A 14,339-nucleotide genomic window follows, 5' to 3' on the forward strand; every position below is an offset into this window, starting at 1 on the left:
TCCACTATATTTTGGACATACAAAATTTGAATGAATTAATGTGCATATTTATCATATGTATGATTTAACATTGTATGTGTGTATGAGATTCTACTCATTTTTTAGCATGTTTACCATTTTACTGTGAGAGAAAGTAAATGTTTGTCCTTTTATTCCTCCGTGAGATGAAAAGTTCTGGCAAGATAATCAAGTGACTAATTGTACAGCGTCTGATTTCTGCCAATCGGGACATTTGATGCGCAGACGTGGAGAAATCCTGTTTTGCCAGATGATTTTTTCCAGCGAGGGTAAAGAGGAGACGGTTAGAAGAAAATGAACACAATTACAGAAAATGAGAGGCAAGACATTTGCATGTCACAGTTTTTCTTTGTTTAAGACTCTTGTTGGAAATCAGTCAGACAGATAATGGAAGTGTATTGACATAAGAGATTAAAGAGGCCTAGCTGCTTGTGTAGCCATTAGTGATCACATTGTCTGTGTTGTGTAGCTGCATGTTTTCCCTCTCCTTGTCTGTCTGTCTTGCTGTCTGTGTTTATGTAAGTGTGTAGCCATGTGTGCATGTTCCTGGTTGTGGTTTATACGTGCCAGATGTCTCTTTTAAATGTGTTTGCATGTGCACATGCAGAAATGTGCACATTTCATAATTTGTCTCACTCAGTCGTTTGTGTGTTTAAGTACATTAGAGTCTGCCTGGGGGTATCACTGTTATCAGATGCCATATGTAGCTGTGTGCCTGTGTCTCTGCCTGAGCACACAAAAGAAGATGGTTTTATTGTTCAGAAATATTGATCATTAATGATTTGAGGGCTTTGGTAGCCTTATTTTCATGAGCCAGTCTGCCAGTAAAGCAATGAAATAGGAGATTGATAGACCCTGTAGGCAGCATATTTGGGTGGCTGTTGGACTCCTGCCTGTGTGCTGAATGGCTCCACTGCACTGTGGTGCTCATGCTGAGGAAAGCAACAAAACTATATTACTCTTTCATGACGCAAAAATAAACAAAACTCAGTGGACTCAAGCAATTTTGGAATTAGCAGTAACAGCTGAGTAAAGCACTGCTGCGAGTGCAGATTACCACCCCTTTTGTTTGCACTCTTTACTTTTTGCCCTCACTTACTATGGCACAATTCGAGGTGACTGAAACTTAATGATGTAAAATAGTGGCAGAAGGCTTTGAGGGAAGATCTTATAAACATTGATCCATTCCCTCCTGGAAATAATGGAAAATAAGAGCAACAAAATAAAGAGCCCTGAGCAGACCCAATTCTCCAGTTAGCTGACATTGCAGAGGTGTGTGTTTTATCAGAGTGTGTATATGAAAGAAAGAGAGAGTGGTGTTGCTGGTGTGTGTAGGCTACACATACATAATCCCTGTTGATTTGCCTGGCTTGCCTTTTGCTTTGGTTATGTCCCATCAACAGGAACATTAAGCTTCATTTAAGCACTTTTCAGTCTCATTTTTTTTCTTGTAAAACACCATTATTAAATACCAAAAAATCTCCAGACTTTTAGGTTTTTGTTTATCTCCATTCTGAGTTCTCAGTGCTTCATGGATGAGTTGTACCCCCACCCATTTTATGGATTAAAAGGATTAAGAAACAGAAAGAGACAGAGAAAGGGGTGTCGAGAGAGAGAAAGAGAGATGAGGGAAGGAAAGGCAAGAAGAGGAGAAACTGATCACACAAGAGAAAAATGGAAAAGGTGATGCATAGAGCTTGTGCTGTATTATTCTGTTAGGGTGTGCATATATGACCCAGATTGAAAACATGTGAACAAACACATAGAAGAAGAGCAGCCATTACTTTGTTTAAAAAAGCTTGCTTGATATGAATTGAGGAAGAAGAAGCGGCCCTTGATGGGTTGAGACCCTTAATGAAGTTTGTGGTGGTGAATTACAATTCAGTCATCCTCATCAAAATCCCTTTGTCGTATGTAAAAGCTAATGACCGAAGACTGATAACTGCTTCAATTATCCACAGAGTAAGGCACGAGTCAACATTCATGTTATATTATATCACAACCCTTATCTCTCTCCTTCTCTTCTTCTCCTGACAACAAAGCTACATCACCTGATCATGAGGGGTGAGTTTGGTCAGTTCCCAGCCCTCCAACTATTAAAAAATAACACTGAAGGCACTCACACAAATTCTCCAAAAAATAGGTCAGATGTCCTTCATCTGCATCTGTATGTGTGTAAATGTATGATGCGGATGAGGATAGCAGCCTGTAGCAAAGCCACATCAAAACAGCAATAATAAAGCGTAATCTCCTTAGCCATCACAATTATTGCTGTCCTGCCATGTATATAAACAAGGCTTTAGGCTGTATTTAGATTCCCAACGTGATGCACAAATTCCACCAAACTCTGGTCCACTGTAATCCTCTTTGTTGTTGAATAAAAAGTTGATATGGGACACTGGGGCACCTCGATGTGTTTGTTATTTGCAGACCAGTTTGCCTCAAAGTTACGATTGTGTGTGTCAGTGTGCCATTCACAGTCTTTTCCAATTCAAGGTCAGTTTACAGTATTGCATAGTGTGTGTGTGCACATGTTTTGCTATGTCTGTAGGAGCCAGTGTGAGTTTTAGACCATGTGTGTGCACACCTATTGAAAGGGCTGTCTGAGGGTTAAGACCTGGTTCTAGGATAAAGGTTAGAATTTAGGTGTGTGTGTGTGTCTGTGTCTGTGTGTGCTTGTTTGTGTGTACCCCTCTGTCCTTGGTCTCTATGCTTGCCAGCCCTTCTGTTCTGACAGAACAGGTGCAGATGAATATGAAACAGATCGGCATAGCTTTCAGGGGCTGGCCCTTTGTATGCACACTCATGTCTGAAACATCATGTAAGGGCAAACTAGCTTCCCACCCCCATCTTTAGCAAGGTCTAGTACCAATATCGAGTGTATTTCACAGAGATTAAACACATTTATGCTCCAAACATGTAGGTCAGGGCTGATTAATTAGACTGTTAGCAAAAAGTGAAGTAAAAGGGCTGAGCAGTGCGTTATATATTTCCTCTCTGTCCAAGTTTGATGTTTCAGATGAGTCAGGCCCTCAGATGCGGATAACAGACTTCCAGGTAGACCCATTTCACAATTTAATCACCCCTATGAGTTCATACAGGCGCCACATCACCAAAATCACACCTTTTCCTGCTCTCTCGTCTCCCCAGTGTGAGACATTCCCCACACTGGCCCAGAAATGGCACTGACTCAGCTTTCTCTCATCACTCTGAAAAATATATTCAGATAGATAGATAGATAGATAGATAGATAGATAGATAGATAGATAGATAGATAGATAGATAGATAGATAGATAGATAGATAGATAGATAGATAGATAGATAGGACTTTCTCTTGAGACTCTTTCTCTCTTACAACATACACACAAACACACACACACACACACACACACACACACACACACACACACACACACACACACACACACACACACCTTTGTCCGGTGACGTGCCTCCAGCGCCATCCTTACCCTCTCCTGATCTGCAATTCTGTCTCTCTCTCTCACTCACTCTCCTTCTGTCTCTGTCACACACATGCAACCCAGGGAGAAGATAGGAAACAGTTCACGCGCGGTGTGCGACTGTGTTTTGTCCTCCATTAATCCCTCCTTTCACCTCATTTTAGTGGCACTGGGTCGATGAGCAAATCAGGGCAGACCGTAGGTAGTTTCAATTCAACACGCATCGATCCTTGACTGGATAAAAGGACAATCAAATTGGTCGGCAATCGCTCCTGATTCCTCTGCGCCCCGTACGCACAACCACAGGCGATCTTGTGGTACTGCGCACCACGGCGCACAAGAGGACATGCGTGCGTCGTCGTTGAACTTCACCTCCTCTGCCGGACCTTACAGTCCTTTGGATGTCGTTACAGCACTTAGTCTGTGAAAACGCCGTCTGTGCTCAACCACACGCGTGGCAGACAGGACGGTTTTGGATTTAAAAGCCAACAAGTGGAAATTGGCTATTTATTGCTTAACAGCGGCCCTATCATGCCCTCACATGTGGATTTGACCACTTCTGTTTGATGTGACGGTAGACGCCGTGTTAGTATCCCCACTCTGCGATGTATGGTCTGTGGGCGCAGGTTTGAGGCTACCGACCCGCCACTTCTTCACGGCGCGTCCTTGGCGGCGCTGGAGCAGACAGAGCCGGGGACGCTGAGGAATGCGGAGCCGAGATTTTGTCTTTTCCAGCTCACCTGCGGAACTCTTCGGAGCTCACACCAAAGTAAGTGACGCTGCTGTGGGATTTTACAAAGAGCAAGAATCACACTTTCACATGACATTTCAAAGAGTGTGTAGTTAGTAGGTACTTCACTGTGACTCCAGCCTACTTTGTGGCGTTTTCATGTTCACGTGTGGTCCTGATCTGTACAAACTGTCCAGATTTTGAGTCAGTGACCTTTTTAGACATCAAGGTATTCTGAATGCGCGTAAAGGCATCATACAATTCTTATCCTTTAAAGCAGTTGCTGAATTTTGTCTCAGTGATCACTCCTGATTCTATTTATCAGTGCTGCTGGATCACAAATACGACGCCCCGCCTGAGCAAGGGGTCAGCAGGTTTCATAACCTTCTCTGTGTATTTTTTTTTTTTTCACTCTACAGCCGACCGACGCAGCCGGTGAGCTCGACAGACACCATGCTGAGGCAGATCCTCCTCAACTCCACCGACACCTCAGACTTCGACCTGGTGCTCATGGCCCAGTCCACCACGCACGCCCCCTCTTCCCTGAACGCATCTCACGGCGGCTCGGTGAGCGTGGCCGCTCTCCTGAGACCCACCACGGGCAGAGGGGGAGGTGTGCTCCGGGAGGGCGAGCTCCACAAACCGGACCTGATCACCTACATAGTCATGTGCCTACTGCTTTTCCTGTTGGTGCTGCTCATTGTGTTCTTCATCAACTGCCAGCTCCGGAACTCTTTCTTCGCCTCCATGCCATATGACAGGTCACTGAGAGAGGCCCGGACCTCCTACAAGTAGGCAAAGAGAGAGACCCCTCTGGGATTCTTTAGTGAGACTCCTTTAGTAGGGGTTAAGGATTACCTTTGAACTGCTGCTGCACATATTGGACACATTATGTTGTTGCCTTTTTCTTTGTCTTGGACACGTTAAGGCCTAAATAACCTGGAATCTAATGACTTGATTGTGGCACATGTTGCCCACTTTTCTAATCTATGACCCACACTCCCATCCCACCCCCAAAATAACACTTCAGAGTGTTGTGGGTCTACAGCAGGTGGAAAGAAAACAGCGTGATTCCTGATCAAATTAGTGACTCATTGCCCTGTACTTTCAGGTAACTAATAGCTGAAATGTGAAACAATCCATCATCTGCCGCAACCCTCCTGTGCTCCCAAAGTGGAAACAAATCTATTCCTTTACAGTGTGCTCCCAGGCTCCTATTTACTCATCTAATTGCCTACAAATTTGACCTGGCTCCTGTGGTTCAGGTCCAAATTCACAGTGTTTGACACTGGCACTGTCAAAGAGAATGTGTTTCTTTTCATGAGAATGCAACTCACCATGTCAACCAAGAAAAGGTCTACAGTAGTGTGTATATAAAATATTTTGTAAGACTGTAACTGAACTGTCTTGTCTTGTGAAATGAAACATTCAGCATATGATTTCCAACGTTTAGTCCATTGTAAAAATGATTAAATGACAGATTGTAGACCTATATCGCTGCATAAAGATATTCAAATGTACATTGAAGTGGCAGTCTTTTCGTCTGTGCACCTGTAAGTGAATAATGATACTGAAAATGATGCTGCAGCTTCTGATGTGAAGGGCCAATTGTTTATCATTTCATACATCTGTAGAGGCATTTTTACGAGTGCCATAGGGCTGCAATGTCTTATCGTACACTCTCACTTTTAATTAACCTCTTGCCTACAATTTATAACGCCAATATCCACAGAATGAAAACTTGAGGCTGAAGTATGACGAGTCATGCGCGATAAACCAAACTGTTGTCTGTTTCAGTGCCACTGGTGATGCACAAATCCTCTCCAATCTTGTTGTTGGAAAATATCTCTCACATACCAAGACAGATAGAATGAGCCTATCTCTATAATCCTGTGCCTGTGTGTGCGTGTGCTTGTGTCCGTGTGTGTAATGTGTGTGCTCTCAGGTTGGTGCCTGTCTGCGACCAAGAGTCTGTCTGTCTGCATTTGAAGTATTGGATATTATATCTCAAAATTACACAAGCCAGGGGAACTGGAGTCAAAAATCATTTTTGAACATTCATTCAGTATCTCCTAAATGCTTCATCTGAAATGTAAAATTCCACTGAGACAAGCTAAACACGCTGATGATTTTTGTCTGTGGTATAATCAAAATAAATTCTGTATTTCAAAAGCCCTGAAGTAAGACATTAGGCTACAAGAGACAGAGGGCCACATTTGCTGAGTGCTGGATTCATAATGGATGACCAAATAAATGTTATTTGGAAGACATTCTGCTTAGAATTGGGCAATTATTTAGCACATTCAGGAGAATGGGCAATGTGCCTTCTTGATTTAACAATTTAGGTCACTGCAATTACTTTGTATATTTCAGCTGAATACATGCATGGGGATCAAGATAAAGAACTACAGAAAGTATCACAATGACTTCCTACTAGTACATTAAGTTTCCTGCTGTTTTAGTTCTGGTGACAGTGCACCATCTGCCATGTATATTTTAACCACATGGTGGAGCCAAAAGTCTGGTTATTTGTATGCACAATATAGATATAGTAGAAAATGGCAAAGGGCCCAAGCCATACATGTATAAAATGTCAGATTTTAACAATACGAAAAGCACCTGTACTAAATAGAGAGTGAAATCAAGTAGCTAGACCGGTCTGGTTTCTTCAGAAAGGAAGGTTAAAAATGACCCACATTTCATTAGGAGCCTTATCACTGAAGGATCTCTCAGCTGCATAAAATATGCAAGATAAAATGAATTGCCTGCACGTTATCATGGAGTGTAAAACCTAAGAACACTGAGTAGAGATGTTGTGGTCAATCGTGCACCTCAATTTTGAGAGAATAAGAATCATGGAGATGAAAAAAATCTGAGTCTCCAAGAGAAGACTCTATAAAGTGAAAGGAGAAACAGAGGCAAGGCCGGCAGAGGAGATCAAACTACATAAGTCTTTAATAAGCCCACAGGCCATACACTCTCTCATGGAGCTTTTATGATGAGCTACATGAAATTCATAAACAATAATGGCAAAAAATATAAAAATAAATAACTTCTCAGATTGCCTCTAGAAATATTTTCTACTTTGAAATCATTTGGTACTGAGCTGTAAAGCTAGTAGGCTATTTCCAGTGACTGGCTACTGGTTGATTAATAGTGCCAGCGGTTATTGTTAAGCTCAATCATGTGTGCTGGGAGTTGTTCACTTTGTATCTCCATAGTATATTTAGTACCTACCAGCACTGATGCTGTCATTCCTTCCAGCTGAGATATTCAGATCAACAGGCCTGTGCTGCCTGCTGGTGGTGGCTTAATTCACTACACTACTCTGTTGACATCTGAATTGACCTTCTGTGTGGATTTTAGACTCCTTCCTTATTCTTTTCTTTGTGGATTTTAGATTAACACAGTTATGGCACCACGCATTGTGGCATAATCCCTAGTGTTTCTTATCCTAGGTAAACAACTCTTGGCTCGTGCTGCCATGCAAACACAGCAATCTTTCTTAGTCAAAACGTGTAGTGCAAACCCGGGCACTGTCTCTGGGGACGTTGACGGTCTGTGCACCCTGAGGTGAGGCATGTGGGTGCAGTGAAGTTGGAGCTGTCACTTAAATCCTCTCAGGTGCAGCTGCAGTAGCAGCAGCGCAGGCTCCTCCCCAACCAGCTTTGACCGCACTGTCAGGAGAACAGGAAGACTCCGCTAACGCTAGAGAAGTAGTCGCTTCCCCCGCTGTCACCCAGGGGTTAAAAAGTTAACGAAACTTCCAGCAAACATGGAAAATAACTTGGGACGCAAAGTCAACCCGAGTCACCCATAACACCAACTCGTCGCCCGTGTTTTGGTCGCCGAGACAACTCATGGAAGAGGAATAATTTTTTTTTTCAGCGTAGACTTTACCCAAGCTAACGTAGCTGAAGCTAACGTTAGCTCAGTTAGTGCCGCATATTTTCGGGAGTTAAAATTCACATTGCTGGAAAAACATTGTGTTGTGCTACACGTGGGAAGTTGAAGAGTAGCGTTTTCGTTTTTATTTCATAGAAGCAACAGGCTGTTTTCGTACTTTTCACACAGAGGACGCTGGGCTGCGCTTTGAATTTCCCTCCCTCAGTGGTACAGACAAGCGGCTTAGCGAGAGGGTCGTTTGGTGTAGCTGGCTTCCTACCAAATCACTAGCAGCACGGTGCTAATTGTGGCTAGTTAGCCGGGCCACTAGTATAGGCCCCAGGGAATTAGCAGTCGGCTTTTTTTCGCAAGTTAAAGAAACATTAGCTTTGTGCTGGGAGCAGGGAGATTATCGCTACACGTGTTTTGTTTTGACACCCAATTCAAGGAGACGGATTAACTTTCAAATATGGATCAACACACGGGGAATTCTGCCTCGGCTGCTGTTCCGAAGAAGGACAAGAAATCAAAGAAGAGCTACGAGGATGGAGATACAAAAAAGAAATTTGTGAGTATCCCGCGACTTCAACTTGCTGTACCTTTATCAGCAAACGGTCACTGGAGTTGGACCCAAAAGTGTTGCACCAAACTCCACTGATGGTTACATTTTTCTTCCTCAAGTTTCAGTTGAAGCTACAAGGCAACAAACTGTCACCATACCTGTAATTACGTTCACCCCCTAAAGCTGTTGACCAGCTGTCAATAGAGTTTGAATTGTTTCACCGTATGACTCACAATTTAGGTCAAAGTAGCAGTAAAACAGTCCATGTTGAAGACAAACTGCAACAAATTCTAATCTATGCAGTCCTGTTGAATTGCAGCAGCTCAACTCACAACTCATCCATTTGTACAAGTACATATACCAGTTTAGACTGTAGGTATTTTGATCACTACATAAGACAAAAACGTTTAAATAGAACTGTGTTAAATTAATGAACCAGCTTTCTACAGTGAGGTGTGGCAGGAATGTTCTCAAGGTGACCTAATCAAAAGTGGCTTAATCATTGGGTTTCTACCTGCCTGTGTCAGCATGTGTGATTCAGTGTGCTGTCTAGATGGCAGAAGAGTCACCAGTAGTGATGTCTGTCATCAGCCAAAGCAAACTGTTGTGTAACTTAACTCCTTAGTCATGTCTGGCAACAGGTGGAAACTGATATTGTGTGCAGTGACAAGCGGTAACCATAGAGGATGAACAAATAAACAATTCTGACACACACACACCATTATTTTCACAGTTTTCAGAACTTTTATTGATCCTAATTTAGAACTTCCCCTAGTTTAAGGTGTTTTATATTCTGCTGACAGGAATGAGCATAAACAGATTGTTATGACACACGATTAAATACAGAACAGTTTGTTCAAGGCTTTTGTTATATAATTTCTACTTTCACGTAAATAGTACTATTTGGGCATGTATGCCAAGCAGTTGGGTATGTAGTTGGACTTTGTTAAAGGCGTAGTTTTGAACACAAAGACTGCCACAGTACTACAGTTTATGCAACTGTACAAATTTGCATGCACAGCTTTGATAAGCTATTCGTACTGTACTGAACATATAGTTTTGTGCTTATGCAGCCTTTTTAGCCGGATTTAAAGACAAGACTGACAAATCGATGAATTTAAAGAAACTTTTATGGTCATCAATGGCATAGTATTAGAGTAGGGTTCATTTATACTTAAAAATAGGTAGGGTTACAAGTAAACATGAGTCATTGAAAGAAACCAGTTGTGCAATGTTTAAGAGATAACAGTGCATACATGACTCTGCTGTTGCATGCATGATGTCTGAAAGTGTCAGTGCACACCTGTGTCTTTGCAGCAAGATGGCCTACTTTAAAAAGAGGAATGTCCTTAACTTCAGTACACCACTAACTCTGAAATATGAACCCACTGTGGCAGAACATTTATTACACCATGGTCAGCACTGATATAGAGGTAAAGGATTGTAGAGTTATGGTTGTTGTACTTTACCTACAGTGTGATATCAGCTTGCAGCTATCTTGTGTGTGACAGTGACTTATCCATGACTTCATCATGCTTTTCTTTCACCTCCTCTGAGGCATTCCAGTGATAATGACGTAATGGGACACAAAAGACATCGTGTGCCTCTGGGTACTCTAACCAAAAATCATCTTTGTGCAAATGTGTGTTGTTTCATTTGGGACTTGGTGAAATAGTTTTAGTTGTCATTTCTATTAGTAGACACAGTCACATTTTTGGAGAAAACAGATAGGATGGATGATTTTTTCATTTCGTATTTTGTTTGAATAACTTCAGCTACTTTACCTTTAAAACAATAGTACCGTCATTTGTAGAATGCAGAATTAATGACTGGCTCTATTTTGTTTGAATAACTTCAGCTACTTTACCTTTAAAACAATAGTACCGCCATTTATAGAATGCAGAATTAATGACTGGCTTTAATATATCTACTTTATTCTATTTTTATTTTTGTATTCTGCTCAATCACATTTGAGTGCATCAGATGGTTCCTGCCCTCAAAATCAGCCCTGTAATGATTACAACAGCTCTACCCCACAAAAAAATATTGTAGTGGTGTAATGCTCCCTTGCTGTGTGTGTGTGCATGTGTGTGTCTGTCAGTCAGTCAGTCTCAGTTCACACATTGGCTGGCTTTTGGTAGATGTAACCTGCAGTTATGTTTAGCAGGAATGATTAACATTATTAGCTGCGCTCACATCAGTAGCAGAACATACCATGAGTATTTAGTTTGAAACCAAAGGCGGGTCATTTTAGCTGTGTTCCCCAAGAGCTATCTCTGTTCTTCAGACTCAGAAAGATTGAAAGGATCAGCATCCAAGAATGCTGTTGACATAAACGTGCCAGCTCAAACCAGCAGGCAGGCAGGCTGGTGTGGATTAGCCAGGGATCACTGCCTTGGATAACTGTTTGGGATACAAGATGAATTTGAGATCACAGATTCTGGCTCTGGGTCACCTTGTCGAATTTAAGAGGTTGGGTTAGGTTTTTTTAAGTATAGTATTTGCTGAATTCTCTCAAATAGAAACAGACTTTTTTGGACCCTGATAAGGAATGTTAGGTGTCACAAGGACTAATAACTGCTATTTGGAGTGAGTCAGACAACTTATGTGTTGTTCTGAGGCTTCTGAGAGATTGTTGCATTTTCTTAGATTATTTGGTTATTTACTGGTTATTTCATGTTGTCATTTCAGTCAGTTTGCTACAATGAATTGAACTCTCACCTGTAATTTTAGAACTGGAAACGATTCAACGCTGTCAGAGACATACATAAATACACTTTAATCATGAAGAATATTGCCTACTGTAATAATTCTGAAAATCATCATACAGTATTGTAATTTATTTTCTTGCCTCTAACATTTCCTCACACATGGAAATGCATATTACAGTTTGTCTGGAACGGGAAGAAGACCAACCTGTTGTAGCTGATGCCAAACGAAGCAGAGCATATTTTCCTCTCTTGTTGAATATTCACAGAGTTGGAAAATATGCTGACTTAATCATGCATGCAGTCTTAGCGCTCCAGCTGTATTACTTCTGCCATGTTAATAAAAGATAATGGAAGTGATTTATTTGACTGTTTTATATCAATAATCATATTATTATGAATGTAGACTTAGGATAAGAAAATACATGAGATAAATAAATGTATGCTTTAAGAATAATTTTGAATTGCATTGTGCAACCAAAAACAAATCAAATTGTGATATATACATATGTACCCACGTATAGTGTCTTGTTAGAGAACATTATATGATCTGTTGCCATGTCACAACAAGAGCAACTAAAAATGCAAATTAAATTAATGGGATAGTTGTTCTCTGTGTCTGTCTGACTTGAATGTGGTTTTGTAACTGAGTGCCCAAATTATCATCGCTGGGCATGAGTTTAAGTGTTAAACACAGGTTAATATGTTGGTTTTTATCATTAGAGGTTTGATTATTGGTAAAGATAAGTGCATCTTCCTTCAAGCATAAAGTCTTGTGCATGCAGATGCCTTTGTGCAGTAGTGCACCTACATTACATCCTGGGGGAACTACCTCAGCAAATGCTTCATTTATGATAACTCCACAAATTAAAGCAGTTAGGTCATGACTCTTTAGTCACACGTCTGACTCAAGTGGTCTGAATCTAGTAGAGCAGTTAAAAATTTGCTTTGGTACAAAATGGGTCTCTTTTGGCTCTTTCTTTTTACACGTCTGGTTTATTCCCCCAACACACACACCTAGGCACACACAGACACATGGTTTCCTGTTCTGTACATCTCAGGGGAAGAAGAGCATACTGTGAGCTAAAGAATAGGATGACTGAGTGCCAGCGTGAAACTGGAGTGGTTAATGGACTGCTAGTGGCAGGGGCCTCTTGGCTCAGAGTGAACGAAGGTGTTTTAGAGAGCAAGGCTGAGCAAAGAAAGCAAGTGAGCCATCAGAAAGCAGGAACTGGGGGAGGCAAAGAGAGAAAGGAAGAGAGAGAAAAAGAGAGACAAATTGAGAGGGAGTGAGAAAAGTGTGACAAAAAAGCAAAAGAAAGAGTGGGAAAGAAGGTAGAAAAGAGAGTTGCCGATAAGAAGATTACCGAAGACAGAAAATGTGCATTAGTGAGAGTCTAGTCGGTGATAATAACAAGTTACAGGTGGCGTGAAGCTAAAATTACTGACTTGATTCTAAAAAGTTGTGGTTACAGGGTAAATGCGTGCTGAATCATGCAGCAGAGAATTTCTGCAGCATTTCTCTATATTCGAAACATTCAGGCATGTTATACCTGTAGTCACACTCTGAGTCAGTGATTTAATTGCAAGTCTTGTACATTAGTAGTCAAAAATAGAACTCCTGGTGTGACATAACTGATCTGATGTGGGCAGCAGTGCTGTATGAATGAATGCTGTAACATACAGAGATCAATACTGCGATGGAAATTCAAAGGAAATGTACACATAAAATTAATTTAATGAAAAGTAGGATTGATTAACATTCAGAGACCTCTTGGTATGTTGGCTCTGATCTCCCAGTTGAGTTTTGATTCACAAAGTCAGTTTGATTAAATTCTTGATGTTTTAGTTTAATAAATACAGATGTTGAATAAAGTTCTTCTCAGCATTGTTTGCAGAAACACCCGTTTCTTTCACATTCAACAAATGAGCAGCACTGTTATGAAGCTGTAAGTAGCACACAGAGTGATGTAAACAAAAACAAATTTCTGGGTGTTTTGGGCAACTGCAAAACCTACATCAACTAAATAACTAAAAGAACGGTCCCACTTGCTATGACATCATTATTAGACATATTTTTTAGAAGGAAAATTACTGTGCCATTTATTTACGCATGCTCTCATAGTACCAGATAATTCAAATCAGTACAGACATCTACTTTCATTATTATTTTGACCACAGACATGTAGAAACTGTAAGTCTGCCCATGATTTTTCTGCTGACGATTTTTTTTTTTTTTTTAACAAGACAGCTCTGATATCGGCATATAGCTGGCAAGCTGGTGTAGCTGTTTGGCAGTGGTACGCAGGAAGAATTACGAACTTTGGATTAGCTACGAGAAATGTAGAATCCCATAAAACTTCTTGCTTACAACAAATATTCACTGCATACACATAACATTTAGCACAGATGTAACACGTTTAATGATAAGAGGTGCAGATGCAACAGCCAATTTCAAGAGAATCAGTACTGGATCATTCAAATGACAGTTGGGGTTAAATATTATTTTTAACCAGCACTACTTCTTGGATGCTTAAGAATTGATTTCTGTCAATACTTTTACATTCATCCCCAAGTTAGACAAAACAGCAAGTCCAGACACCAGTAATCGTATACGATTAAGACGCTTGTTGGAATAATCATTCATGGATGGGCATGATAATTACTGTGTTTTTACTGTACTCCACATATCAAAAAGGAACAGCTGTTTTCTGTGAAGCTTGTTCTGACTGGATGTAAGAGCTGAGTTGTGTAATAAAGGTGCTGGTGACCAATTTGTTGAGGCAGGCGCACGGTGGAATGCGGAGCCACTACACTACTGAATACCACACTTGGAATGGAATCTCACCTTCACCTGGGTGGTTGTTAGAATCTCGTGTTTTGTTTTTTTTTTGTCTGTTTTTGGTGGTTTTTTTTTTGTTGTTTTCTTTCAGACTTCAGCAGTTATCTTTAGGAGCCTGTGTCTCCTGATTAC

The 14,339-nt window shown here is 41.0% G+C and overlaps 2 protein-coding genes across 3 annotated transcripts in view; both read left to right on the top strand.

Moving 5' to 3' along the window:
- Window positions 1-3,522: 3,522 nt before the first annotated feature.
- On the top strand, window positions 3,523-5,730 carry LOC118471159 (small integral membrane protein 32-like). Its single transcript, XM_035953982.2, has 2 exons — window positions 3,523-4,249; window positions 4,630-5,730. Exon 2 carries the CDS (start codon window positions 4,664-4,666, stop codon window positions 5,003-5,005), a length of 342 nt encoding a protein of 113 aa, XP_035809875.1. The 5' UTR covers window positions 3,523-4,249; window positions 4,630-4,663; the 3' UTR covers window positions 5,006-5,730.
- A 2,145-nt stretch (window positions 5,731-7,875) lies between these two features.
- LOC111576790 (protein diaphanous homolog 1) overlaps window positions 7,876-14,339 on the top strand; it is a 44,712-nt gene continuing 38,248 nt past the window's right edge. For both annotated transcript variants that reach the window (XM_055016693.1, XM_055016694.1), the window contains exon 1: window positions 7,876-8,663. In XM_055016693.1, the coding sequence (XP_054872668.1) occupies window positions 8,565-8,663 (99 nt within the window). In that variant the 5' untranslated portion in view covers window positions 7,876-8,564. The remainder of the gene's footprint in view (window positions 8,664-14,339) is intronic.

This window comes from Amphiprion ocellaris, chromosome 13, assembly GCF_022539595.1.
Source record: "Amphiprion ocellaris isolate individual 3 ecotype Okinawa chromosome 13, ASM2253959v1, whole genome shotgun sequence".
NCBI lineage: Eukaryota > Metazoa > Chordata > Actinopteri > Pomacentridae > Amphiprion > Amphiprion ocellaris.